The following is a 14,065-nucleotide window of genomic DNA, read 5'->3' on the forward strand; positions in this document are numbered from 1 at the left end:
CTCTAGCCAGTGGAGGAGAGTGGGGAATAACTGCTGGGTCTGTCAGGGAATGGGTCAGGTGTTTGGTGGGTTCGAATACATGTTTCATTGGGCGCTGATGTTGGGTCGGAGGCGAGAGGGTCGAGGTTAGGCAGTTCTCACTCAGGAACACGTGGCTCAGGATTCCTGCAATCGGGCTAGGGGGACAACCCCAGTCCGCACTGCTGCACCGTCTGTCAGGCAATCAGGGCGAGAACACTGTTGTTTAAGTTACTCAGAACATATTGGGAAACAAATGTGGCTTCAGGGGCACAGACTGGATTATGCATAGAATCACGGATACCCGGGAGTGAGTTACAGACTGGAATCTAATCGAGGGGCTCAGATGGGTTATGTATAGAATAACGGATACCCGGGAGTGAGTTACAGACTGGAATCTAATCGAGGGGTTCAGATGGTTTATATATAGAATAACGGATACCCGGGAGTGAGTTACAGACTGGAATCTAATCGAGGGGCTCAGATGGTTTATATATAGAATAACGGATACCCGGGAGTGAGTTACAGACTGGAATCTAATCGAGGGGCTCAGATGGGTTACATATAGAATAACGGATACCCGGGAGTGAGTTACAGACTGGAATCTAATCGAGGGGCTCAGATGGGTTATGTATAGAATAACGGATACCCGGGAGTGAGTTACAGACTGGAATCTAATCGAGGGGCTCAGATGGGTTACATATAGAATAACGGATACCTGGGAGTGAGTTACAGACTGGAATCTAATCGAGGGGCTCAGATGGGTTATGTATAGAATAACGGATACCCGGGAGTGAGTTACAGACTGGAATCTAATCGAGGGGCTCAGATGGGTTATGTATAGAATAACGGATACCCGGGAGTGAGTTACAGACTGGAATCTAATCGAGGGGTTCAGATGGGTTATGTATAGAATAACGGATACCCGGGAGTGAGTTACAGACTGGAATCTAATCGAGGGGTTCAGATGATCAATATATAGAATAATGGATATTTGGGAGGCTGGAATCTAATTGACCCCAAGTTAATGTATTGACCGCTGTGTTGAAGTACCAGGGTGTTTTAGAGATATCTATGGATGAGAATTGTAAATAATATTAATCTGTGTTACTGTCAACTCAGCTCCTGGCTGACACAGCTTGGCAGATCGAAACTGCTCCCCCATTTGGTATTAAATTCCAATGCAGCAGCGATAAGCGACTGAAGAGTTATTCTGAGCAATTGAGGTACAGCGAGTCTGTGGGAGAGATGTTGGACCGAATTACTTTGTTGGTCCAATGATATGGGAGCTTTGCCACAGGAATGGTTTTAATATTGACACTGGGTAGTGCAGGCCTGACATTAGGTTAGTGAGCACAAAATGCCTTTCTTGTTGCGAGAAGTCGGAGATAAGCTTTTTGAAAGTGCTTTGGGAAGGCCATGCAGTTGTTGGGGTGTGATGTGTGTGTGCATCAGGCATTTAGCACGAACTTTTCATTCCTTGTGATGGAGAGAGAGCGACATTTACCGTGGTGGCACCCTGCATGTGTCAGCTCCATACTCTTTGCTCAGAGTGTGGCCCTGCATGTGGTTTACGTTTCTCACTGGGCCCCTGAAATACACGAAGGAGAGTGTTTGAGGTTTTTCTCAAATCATATATGTGACAGTGTAATTATATCATGGATGCTCACTCCCACATACTGTTCACCACAAATCTCACAGATTTGCCGTCCTTTTCTGCTCCCCGTTTCTTTGCCCCTCTGTCTTATTGCCTGGGTTTGTGTCTCTCTGGTTTTTCTCTTTAACCTCTTGCTCTGTGTGGGTTTTCTTTGTTCTCTCCTTAGTAATGTGCATCTTTCCCCCTTTTTGTGTGTGTGTCTTCCTCTCTATTTTCTGCGTATTTCTGTCTCTCTCTGCCTGTGCTGTGTTATGTCCTTCGCACTCTCCTCCTCCTGACTTCTGGCTGTGTTAGATTCTCATTCTCGATTTTGCCTCGTGTTCTCTCGTTTCACTGTTGTGTGTCTCTGTCGATGTTCTCAACTGTCTCCCACACTCTGAGCACCACCTTCACTGCCCTAGCACCCCCCCCCCCGCCATTAAAACCATTAAACTGTTCTCAGCCGCATCTCGGCCCCCCAAGACTTTAATAGAGTCAGCAGACCACTTTAACCAGCTCTTATCTTCCAAACTTAATCCTGGCTATAGCGTTATCCTCAAGTGTAAAGGTTACACCACACCCACCGCTCCCCCCCAAACTTCCCTCAGCTTATTTTCTCACTTTCTAGATTTAGATTTGGATTATATTGTCACTGACCCAATGGGCTCAGTTTCCTTTACATCCTTCTCCTGTTCCTGGATTCGCACCTTTCCCTTGTTGCTGCCCTGTGCCCCCCTCACTCGTCCCCACTTTGAACTCATCTTATCTGTGCGACCCACCTCTTGTATCTACACGACCGTACTTCACCGAGGTGCGGCCCCATCCACCTCCCCTTCCTGCTCCTCACCTCAGCTGGAGTTATTAATGCCTCTCTCCTCACCCCCCCCCCCATCAAGCTCTGTGCCTTTAAATGCTGCCCTCCTTACTCCACCCTTTGCAGTGCCCATCCTCCGCAGCTTTTTCCAACCTCTTCTGACGGGCAAAGGATGCAGAAGCTTAAACTAGCAGATTCGAGAACCGTTCCTTCCCCCGCTGTTATCAGGCTTCTGAGATCTCAGATTTCATATTTAGTGTCGGTCCAGCTCTTTTTGCACCTTACGTGTGGCAGGAGATTTGCATCCTTCGCGCAGCCCTGTTACCCTGATGCACTTCGTATGGTATGATCTGCCTGCACTGTGCTCAAAACAAAACTTTTCACTGTACCGAGGTACATAAGGCAATAATAAATCAAATCAAATCAAAAATCTGCCCCTAGTCCCATTTTTCTCTCTGTAGCCACTTACTGTGCTGATACCTCCCAGATGTGTGCGGGTTTTTCCCAGAGCTCCATCTTCGAATCCCTCCAACTTGTTTTCTGCCTCTCCCACAGTACTTCTCATCGAAGGCACAGTTGACATCCTACTGCGGGTGTGAAAGGTAAACTGTCCCTCTTGGTCATGCAGCCTTTCCCACAATTGACTACACGCCACCCGCCTCGCACCGCTCTCCACTATCGTCTGCATATGCCTGATTCCATTCATATCCCTCTCGTCGTGCCCAGAGCATCGCTGACAGCAGCTTCCCTTCTAGTTCCTGCGCTATTTACTCGGGCCTCCCCAAGAATTAACCCATGCTTCTCTCCTTTCTGTCATCTCTCTGGTCAAAACCATTCATCAGAAAACACCCTCCATCTCCAGGTTGACACTGTCCATTCATCTCTACGTCTCCACGGTTCTCTAAATGATTAGTTTGTTTATCTGAAGTTCTGAATGAGCAGGGAACTCTGAGTCCCCACCATTAGAAAAGACAGACGATTAGGAATGATGTGCAAGATTTCAGCTGTAACCATCCTCTGATTCTGCGATTAGAGGGAATCTACTGAGAGATGGATATTAAAGTAATACGTCGTCTGTTTCTAGAGGGAAATCTAACAAAATAGGGAACCTACCGGTCAGAGGGATCTCCTGCTACAGGTAAACCTAGCACATGGTATTCTTCCACTGTGAAAAATCTACTGACAGAGGGGATCCACTTGCAGAGGAAACAGAGAGTGAGGGAGAATCTGTTGGCTAGAAGGAATTTAATCGGAGGGGCGATCTATTTTGCAGCTGGAAATTTGGGATACTAATTGGGATCAATAGCCACAGGATATCCCCTGCTAAGAGTGATCCACTACTGAGAAGGAGACCAGTACTGAAGGGGATCTATTACGAGATGGGACTGAGTTTACGAGAGATTGACAGATTGAGTGAATCGAGTGGCGGAGGAAATCTATTACTCTGAGAGATCTTCTACCAGAAGGAATCTGCTGTTCGGGGGTGGGATGGAATCTGCTATTGAATGGGGCAACTGATGCAAAAAGGGCATTTGCTGCAAAAAGGGCTGGATTCCGAAATCTCTAACCTTTGCCACGCCTCACGATACAGTGCAATCATTGTGGTCCTGAAACTCTTGGCATCGTAAGCCCCCTCTCCCGGGTGGGTGGGGTCGTGCTTTCACTGGACTGCGGCCCAAACTCTGGAATTCTCTTCCCACACCTCTCCAGCCATCGACCTCAACCTCCTCCTCCAAAACATTCCTTAAGACCTACCCTTTCTTGTCCCAGCTTTTTGGTCATCTCCTCGCATGTTTACGGCGTTGTAGTTTGATTTCGGAATGTTTTGTTCCACTGAAGGTTGCTACACACGTACCCAGGATGTAGTTGCAAGTGGAAGCGACTGACCCTTAGTCCAACATGAGGTTCCTATTGTAAAGTTCCCCATGCTACTGCAAACGAATGATGTGCCTGCAGGGTTAATCTTTACTTGCATTGCGAGGGATGTACCCACTTCTCCCGCTGATGTTAGCAACCAGCAGTGCTGTGCTATCGTTGCTACTTTGATTAATTTCTGTTTCCGGTTTTGGCAAATTGCACGTCCTCCCTGTGTCAGCGTGGGTTTCCTCTGGGTGCTCTGGTTTCCTCCCACAGTCCAAAGATGTGCGGGCTAGGTGGATTGGCCCTGCTAAATTGCCCCAAAGTGTTCAGGGATGTGTAAATTATAGGGGTTATAGGGGGATGCTGTGAGGGCCGGTGTGGACTTGTCTATTTCCACACTGTAAGGTTTCTGTGATCCGATCATTTCTTTCAATGATATTATCACCGCTTCTGAAGTGTGACCATGTAACTTTTTCTCAACCCACCTTGAGCACTAATCTGCTATTATGAACAATTTTTTCTTGTTATTCAGATAAATCCATTCCTGGGCATCCCCAGGATATAGAGAAAAAACATGATGATGCTGGTGGTTACTTTGATTTCTATCTAAGGACTGAAACGTTATTTATGGAATCACAGATTCCCTACAGTGTGGAAACAGGCCTTTCGGCCCAACAAGTCCACACCGACCCTTGGAACATCCCACCCAGACCCATCCCCCTATAACCCACCTACGCTACAGACCCCTGAACACTACAGGCAATTTAGCACGGCCAAGCCACCTAGCTTGCATATCTTTGGACTGTGGAAGGAAACCGGAGCACCCGGAGGAAACCCACGCAGACGTGGGGAGAATGTGCAAACTCCACACAGACAGTCGCCCAAGGGTGGGATTGAACCCGGGTCCCTGGTGCCGTGAGGCTGCAGTGCTAACCACTGAGCCACCGTGCCGCCCTATTATTGAGTAGGGTCTCCCTGGGTGGAAGTTGGGAATGAGTGACGGTTATGTGCCAGTTGAGTGAGAACCCGGCAGGGTATAATACAGGGAACAAAGTAATCAGAGCAGTGGAAATCAGTGATGTTCCGAGCTGGAATAAAACACTGACCGAACTCTGTGTGCTCAGACCCATGTCAAGGTTCACAGTGTGAACCCGCCCTGAATGCCCACCAGGACGCGAAGGTGAGGGAGCAGAAGCTGAATGAATGACCAACCTCTTTCTTACCCTTCTCCTCAGCTCCCCTGGCAGACTGGTACAGGTTTGGGCACATGCCCATGTGAAGAGTTATTGGCACTGACCCCCCCCCCCCACTGACCGCTGCCACCTGCCCCCCCCCCCCCCCCCCGCCCCCGACCCACAGCCCCAGCCGGTTCGATGCAGCTTGATGATCTTCTTTCGCCTGTTGCCCACTGGCCTGCAAAGGAGGATTCTGCACTTTCCTGTGGTTCACTCCATAACTCACTATCTGTTTCTCCTAGGGCCAGAAATGCCAGAGCGAAGGACCACCTGGGCCCCTGTGATAATTGGAGTTCTCTGTGCTGCCTTAACTCTGATCAGCGTGCTGCTGGTCATGTACCACATCCGCAGAAAGGAAATGCAGTTTGGGTAAGTTCATCTCCTGGCATTGGCAGCTGTGCATTCCACTACCTCAGCCCTTAACCTGGGAATTTTGCCCCTCAACTACACTGCTTTGCCTCTCTCCCTCCTCCTTTAGCAATGCTCCTCTAACCTCTGTCCCTTCCCTGAGTCACCAGATTCCATATCCATGCTGCACTCCCGTGAGATGTGAGCACTGCAAATCGAGCCTGACTCTCCAGTGCATCAGTGGGGGAGTGCCACACTGTTGGAGATGTCCTTTCTCCATTGAGATGCCCCATCTGTCTGCTCGACATGAAATACCTCGTGCCACTAGTCCGAAGAAGAGCAGGGAAGTTTTCTCTTGAGCCCAGGCTAATGTTTATCAATCACCTCAGGACATCTCTTCCAGGACTTCCTCAGAGTAGTGTCCTAGGCCCAACCATCTTCAGCTGCTTCATCAATGAACTTCCCTCCATCATAAGGTCAGAAGTGGGGATGTTCGGCAATGATTGCACAATGTACAGCACTGTTCGCAACTCCTCACACACTGAAGCAGTCCATGTCCAACTGCAACAATGTCTGGGCTTGGGCTGACAAGAAATGCCAGGCAATAACCTTATCAAACAAAAAAGAATCTAACCACAGTTCCTTGACCTTCAATGGTCTTGCCATCACTGAATCCCCCGCTATCAACACCCGGGGGTTACCATGAAATAGAAACTGTCCTTGATTAGTGCTTGAGTATTGTGGCAAGAGGAGCAGATGACAGTCTGAGAACTCTGTAGTAATTAACTCACCTCCTGACTCCTTAACGCATGTCACTCACGCAAATGAAGATGATGAACTACCCTTCACTTGTTTGAGAGATAGTAGGAACTGCAGATGCTGGAGAATCAGAGATAACAAGGTGTAGAGCTGAATGAACACAGTAGGCCAAGCAGCATCAGAGGAGCAGGAAGGCTGACGTTTTGCACCTAGACCCTTTGAACACTACCCAGGACAAAGCAACCTACTTAATTGGCATCAGATCCATCCGTTTCAACATTCACCCCCCAGGACCTCTGTCCTTAACATTACTGTGGGTTTACTTACACCCAAGAAGATTGTCTGGAAGATAGTTCACTGCTTCTTTCTCAGGGGCTACCAGGGATGGGCAGGAAATAAGTTTTAAAAAAAAGACACTCCATAAGATGAGACTGATAATCCTGTGATCACATTTTTTACTTATTCATCAATGGGATGAGGGTGTTGCTGGCTACATGGCATTTATTGCGCATGCCTCAGAGTCAACCACATTGCTGTGGGCCTGGAGTCACATGTAGGCCAGGATGGCAGTTTCATTTGCTAAAGGACATTAGTGAACCAGATGGGTTTTTCCCCTGACAATCAACAATGGATTCACAGTCATCATTAGATTTGTAATTCCTGAAATTTTATTGAATTCAAATTCCACCATCTGCTGTGGTGAGATTTGAACCCGGGAACCCAGAACATTATCTGGGTCATTGGATTAACAGTCCAGCAATAAAAATTCTTTTATAAATAAATTTCTCCACATGAGTTTGCTACATGTAAATTGACTACCACATTTCCTGCATTACAATAGTGACTACATTTCTGAAATACTTAATTTACTGTAAAGCACCTTGACGTAGCTGGTGGGCCTATTGTACGACACATCCAGCTGCTGACATGTTCCTGGTCCTTCTCTCCACAGAGAGGCCTTTGGCCCTGTTTCCAATGGAGTGGGCCAGATGGTACAATATAGGGCAGGAAGAGTCTACAATCGCAGAGGGGCAGAACGCATCGAAGCAACTTGTACGTAAAGCTATTCAATTAATCACTTGCAGACACAGATTTGTCTTTGTTGCCAAAGAAGGATCAAATTGAGTATGGAATCCCAGGTCTTGTAGCTTGGAATAAGCATCACTGTAATCCACTATAATCGCAACAAGAAGCAGCCTTTCAACTCCTCCATCCAATGTCGCTAGCATCCTCTCATTCCTGAGACTTCCAGACTCAACTGCTCTATGATGACCTCAAAGAGGTCACCCAAATCTCTGCTGCTTGCAACATTCCCCCATTTACTGGGCAAGTACTAAAATGTAACCGCCTGATTCGTGTTTTTAAATCACCTCATGGTCTCTACTTTTAGGATCTCCCCTAGTCCCACAACTCCCACCCCCTCCCCCCGAGATATCTATTCTCCTCTAATTCTGATCCCTTGTGCAGACCTAGTTATAATCGCCTTATTGGTGCTGTTTACTCGTTTGCTGTTTACCAATCACTGTTGGTAGCCATACCTTCAGTTGCCTAGGCCCCAGGCTCTGGTCTTTCAGTTATTAGGCCTCTCCACTTCGCTTTTCTGCTTTACGATATTTCATAAAGCCGACATTTCTGGCCAAATAAAAACAGAAATTTCACAGTAGGGATTCTGAAACAAAAATGTATCTTCAAGACAGCATGGTGTGTATCTTGGAGGGCAAATTGCAGCTGGTGGCATTTCCTCTGTAGCCAAAAAACAATAGGGCAGCCCAGTGGCTCAGGTCTGGGTGGGATGCTCCAAGGGTCGGTGTGGACATGTTGGGCCGAAGGGACTGTTTCCCCACTGTAGGGATTCTAAAAAACAAAATTGCTGGAAGAGCTCAACAGGTTTTGCAGCATCTGTGGGGAGAAATCAGAGTCAACATTTCAGAGTCGGGGGTCCTTCCTCAGAAGCAGTGGTAGTTAGGAAAATGTCAATTTTTCAGCAGAAACAAGGTGGGAGGAGGGGGTAAGGAGTAAGCAAGAGGTGGGGATAGAACTCATTTCTGTCGAAATGTTTGTTTCCCTTACCTCATGTTTCTTCACGTGATTCAGGCTCATATTTTATTTTATAATGCACCTGCGAAGCGCCTCACAATGTTTCATTAAGTGAAATGGGCTTTAAAAGTATAAGTTGTTGCTGTTTGCAGGACCAGAGCATCAGAGTGATGTGTTGCTCAGAGAATTTAAGGAGATTAGGTTCTGCCTTAAGTTGCAGGACATCGAAGTGCTGTTACCTGAGCCGCATGTCAATTAGAGAATTAATGACATGGTTATGAGGACAGTGTGAGGAGACAGTGTTTTGATAATGGGGGGCAGTTGCATTAGTGCTAAGGGGAACCCCAAAGCTGTTCTGTGGGGTTAGTTCAAATGAATCTGGAACCAATTGTATAACTAGTCAATAACTGGTCAGTTGTATAACTAGTGTCACAGACAGGGTTCGAAGTAACAGTGGGGAGTGGGATGATGGAAGGTGTTGGAGAGACTTAGAAATCAAAAAATGCATTGGAGCAGCATCACTATGTGTGCATGGAGAGGGGGTTGCAGGCAGTAAACTAGGAATGAATGGATAAGAGTTCAACAAAAATTGCACATCAGTGAAGAAGATCATTGCATGGATGAGAGCTTTTAACAAAGACAGTGCAATAATTGTAGAGACCCTGATCTTCATATAGAAGCAAATGGCCTGGGAGATAGGTTTGTGGCATGCTTTTGTGAAAGTTTCTTGAAACAAAACATTGGAGGATAAAGTTATCCGAGATGCAGTGTTGAATATTGAGGCAGGGTTAATTAGCAATGACATAACATAAGATACGCCGGGAAATAGTGATCATAACACAATTGAAGCTTAAAAGTGAGTTATTCCAATCAGAGACAAGAATCTTAAATCCAAAGCAAATTACATGGATAGGAGGAGAGAACTGGCTCTGGTTAATTAAGCAACTAGACAAAAAAAAATTGGTGATAAACTAAGAGTTCAAAGCTTTTGAAGAAATAATGCAAAACATTCAACAAAAATACATTCCATTTAAAAACCAAAAGCTCAGTAAGACAGACCTATCCATGGGTCACTTGGGAATTTGAGGGTAATATTAGATTTAAAGAGGAGGCTTACTCAGTTGCAAAAAATAAGTCTGAGGATTGCGAAGCTGACAAAGGGCCAGTGAAAAGTCGTTAAGACTATCAAAACAATTTGTAAGAGCTTTCATAAGCGAATAAAAAAGGAAGAGAGTAGCTGAAGTAAATGTTGGTTGCTTAGAAACAGGAGACAGGAGAAATTATTGTGGGGGGGGGCGTGGGTGAAACATGGAACAAAGACTTTGCTTTTACAGTAGAAGACAAAGGTTCATACTAGGTAACATAGGGACTGATAAAAGGGTTATGAAATTAATATCAGCAGAGGAAAAGTATTGACGAACCGCGAGGAACTAAAACCTGACAAATTTCTATGACCTGCGAACCTCAGGTTCTAACAGAAACAGCTGCACGGACAGTGGATGCGCTAACAATGGTTTTTCTAGATTCCCCTAGATTTGGGAATTGTCCCATTGGATTGGAGGTTGCCAAATGTTAGATCGTTTTCTAAGAAAGGAAGAAGAGGGAAATTCAGACCAATTACTCATCAGTCATTGGGAAAATGCTGGAATCTGTGCTGAAGTAAGTCTTATCAATGGACTTAGAGAAGCAATGTCTGATTAGAACAAGTCAATATGATTTTACTAAGGGGTTATCTAGTTTGACAGATTTCTTAAAAGTTTTTTGAAGATGTAATAATAGGACCAGGACCAGAGTATATCTAGAATACCAACAAGTGTTTGATAAGGTGACACACAAAGGAAACCTGAGGAGTGATCTTATAGAGGTCTATAAAATCATGAGAGGCATAGATAAGATAGATAGCCAACAGCTTTTGCAGTAGAGGAGTCTAAAACTAGAGGACGTAGGTTTAAGGTGAGAGGGGAGAACTACAAAAGAGTCCCGAGGGGCAATCTTTTCACACAGATGGTGGTGTGTGTCTGGAACGGGCTGCCAGAGGCGGTGGCAGAAGCAAGTGCAGTTTTGTCATTGAAACATTTATGTGCATGGATGAGCTAAGTATGTTGGGATAGGGACCAAATGCAGGCAAATAGGACTAGACTGATTTGTGAAAGCTGGGTGACAAGGGTAAGTTGGGCTGAAGGGTCTGTTTCTATGCTGTAAACCTCTGTGACTCTACCACAGGCAACAAGCAGGATAGGGCCTCGTGGAGTTTACCGTAGAGAGTGCATTGCTTAATGGACAAGAGGCAGAGATATAAACAGAGTATATTCAAGTTGGCAAACAGTAAATAATGGAGTGCCACATGGGCCAGCATTGAGACCTCAGCTATTTTACAGTCAATGTAAATGACGTGGATGAAGAGACAGAGAGTTATGTATCCAGGGACCCAACTTTCCGCCAGGAGGTGTGTTGCTATCCATGGTTCACTGAGGCAGCTTTATGTGTAAAAATGCAACTGCCTTCAAACGGACCCAGGTTTCATTAGAGGGATGCACAAAATGCAGCTTGTGAAGCTTATACTTTTCAGGAGAAGGTATAAATTTACAAAAGTTCTTCGAAAGATGTATCCCCAGGGACACCCTTGGGAGAGACCAGGTGCTCTTTGCGATCGTTAAAAATGGACACAACTGTGTGTGTGAAAGAAGTGGATAAACTAATTGGAGCTGTCAAGTTGCCAGGGCGTTTATATCTCCAGACTCGAAAGAACCTGACGTTTTTGAAAATAATTCAGCCTTTGTTATTCCACTCTGTTACAGCATTTGTTCTGCATGACTGACTTCACAGGCTCTCATTATCACAGTCGGGTGCCTGTCAGGTCAGAGTTCAGTTGATAGCTCCAAGCGTTTAAAAAGGCTTTGGAATAGGGTAATAAATACAAAGGCTTGTTTTTTTTTTGTTTCTATAAGGAATTAGGTAGTTGAAGAAGTTTAAATCTAACGAATGGACTTTTATTATGGGAGTGTTTGTTTTTAAACAGTGAAAGCATCCCAGGCTCTTTGAACTTTATTTCATCTCATCAGTTCTGAAGTCTGCTCAAGATAGCTATTGGCATGGAGATGGAAAAGCAAGCAATGGGGTGTATGGGGCTTGAGTTGGCATCGTGGGCATAAGGGGAGTGAGTCATGGGGATGGGGTTAGAGAGGCATAAGTTGTTCCTGAGTTTTTGTGGGGGTGTGTGTGATTGGCTGGGGTTGGCACAGACAAAATGTGGGGGGTGTTTGTGGATGTGAGTGTTGAAGGCGAGACATTTAGGGCCTTTTTTTTGTTTTAATCTTTCCCTTACGAATTATCAGAACATCAGGGTTATTCCTCAACAAATGATGATCGCTGCAGCATTTCTGGACGGGGTGACAACAGACCCGTGTCCCATTAACGCCCACCCCTCCAGGAACACAAATATGGCAGCATCTGTGGAGAGAGAAAGAGAGAGAGACAGAATTCGCATTTCACGTGTCTCATCCTCAGAACGCCAGTTCACCTGCTGAGTTTCTCCAGCATTCTCTGTGTCTGTTTCAGAGTTCTAGTATTACGCTTTTACTGAAGAACAAGGGTGAAAGTATTAAAATATCAAAGGCTTTACCAGACCAGGAGCCAATGTAGGTCAAAAAGTGCAGGCATTATAATCTTTAATGATACGGCCATCTTTAATGATACCATCAGTGACTCTCCTGGACTTTTGCCCTATTTCCAATTAGATGCCCTGAGATATACGCACTGTGGGGCATAAAGAATAACTCTGTCTCCACCTTCCAATTCCAAGTTGGATTTAAGTGTTCACGCATCCCACCTGAGAGAGGCAGACATCTTGGGTTGTCTGTGTCATTAGCATGAAGATGGTCAGCGAGCAGACCGGGATGAGCGTGGATTGGAGGGCAGGCGATAACAGACAAGACAGAAAATATAGTGACAGAATACAGGGTTTTATTAGAGTGCGTGGCGACTGGCAGAAACCCTGGTAACCAAGCAACACATTGAGAGGAATTGACAAAAGGCCCAGAAATGAAATCAAGAGTAATGAGCTAGATGATCTGAAATGCTTTACCTGAGACCTTTCATAAAGAAGATTGGATAAGTACTTGAAGTGGAGATGATCGCAGGGTTCTGGGAGAAGAGTGGGGAAATGGGACTAATTGAGTAGCTCTTTCAAAGTGTTAGGAAAAGAGGTTCCTTCTGTGTTGTAATGGTCTGTTTTTCAGAAGACTAGATGTGAAAAGTGAGTAGATAATGAGAGGACGTGACTCAAAATAATTTGTATTTCAAATGTTAAGTTTCAAATGTGTCAGCTTGGCGTTTCATGCTGCCGCTGTACAGTGGGAACACGAATGGGTTCATCACTAACAGGATCTGCTGTCAAATCAGAAAGACATTCTGCCGAATAGACAAATAGGAGATCAGTTTCAGTGCCAGTCTAATGCCATGTGTCCCAAAGGCCACAGGATTGTGTCAGCGAGCATAATCCTTTCATCTGCTCACACATCAAAGCAAGTACTGGCTGTACACCCAGACCAGCCTGTGCTTGTAAAATGTGCAACACAGTGCCCCAGCATTAAATATATGATTCTGCAATTGAACAGCATTTGCTGAATATTCCTGAATGTGTTCCAAGAATTAAGCTGATGACACATCCAGCAATGTTACTCAGGCTTGCAGTGTGGCCAACGTGAGTGTTCTGGAACCTACATGGATTAATACATTGGGCCCTTTACAGACAGAGAAAACAAGTACAACTCACTGCGAGATAATAAAATGTGAGGCTGGATGAACACAGCAGGCCAAGCAGCATCTCAGGAGCACAAAAGCTGACGTTTCGGGCCTAGACCCTTCATCAGAGCTCCTGAGATGCTGCTTGGCCTGCTGTGTTCATCCAGCCTCACATTTTATTATCTTGGAATCTCCAGCATCTGCAGTTCCCATTATCTCTCCCTCTACAACTCACTGCGTCTGTTTCAACTAAATGAAGAAATGGCAACCATTCGCTGATTGGCTTCTGGGGGGAAAATGCCTGGACCAATGAGGGTTAAACTACCTGGTTTTAAAATGTGACTGAAGCCTGGCAGTCAATTGTCAATCATCATTAAGTTGTGCATTCTCTACAGCCAACACTTCTACCAGTCAAGGTCCACTTGCCAATCAAGGAGCACTCACCTCTCATGGGATATGGATGTTGGGTTCCCCCCCCGCCTTGAAAATGGTATTTTTGCAAAGTGTCCCGATGAGGTCAAAATGCAAAGTTTCAACAAAATGTGTCTTTTGTCAGCAATATTCAGTTTATATTTTGAGGAAGTGAAGTCTAAAACAGAATTCTAACTATTTTAA

The 14,065-nt window shown here is 45.5% G+C and overlaps 1 protein-coding gene across 1 annotated transcript in view; it reads left to right on the plus strand.

Moving 5' to 3' along the window:
* The window catches only part of tyro3 (TYRO3 protein tyrosine kinase), a 92,863-nt gene that overhangs the window by 54,312 nt on the left and 24,486 nt on the right, over positions 1 to 14,065 (plus strand). The window contains exons 8-9 of the mRNA XM_048538180.2: positions 5,806 to 5,932; positions 7,623 to 7,723. Coding sequence (XP_048394137.2) covers positions 5,806 to 5,932; positions 7,623 to 7,723 — 228 coding nt within the window. The remainder of the gene's footprint in view (positions 1 to 5,805; positions 5,933 to 7,622; positions 7,724 to 14,065) is intronic.

The sequence above is a fragment of the Stegostoma tigrinum genome, chromosome 10, assembly GCF_030684315.1.
Source record: "Stegostoma tigrinum isolate sSteTig4 chromosome 10, sSteTig4.hap1, whole genome shotgun sequence".
NCBI classification, from domain to species: Eukaryota; Metazoa; Chordata; class Chondrichthyes; order Orectolobiformes; family Stegostomatidae; genus Stegostoma; species Stegostoma tigrinum.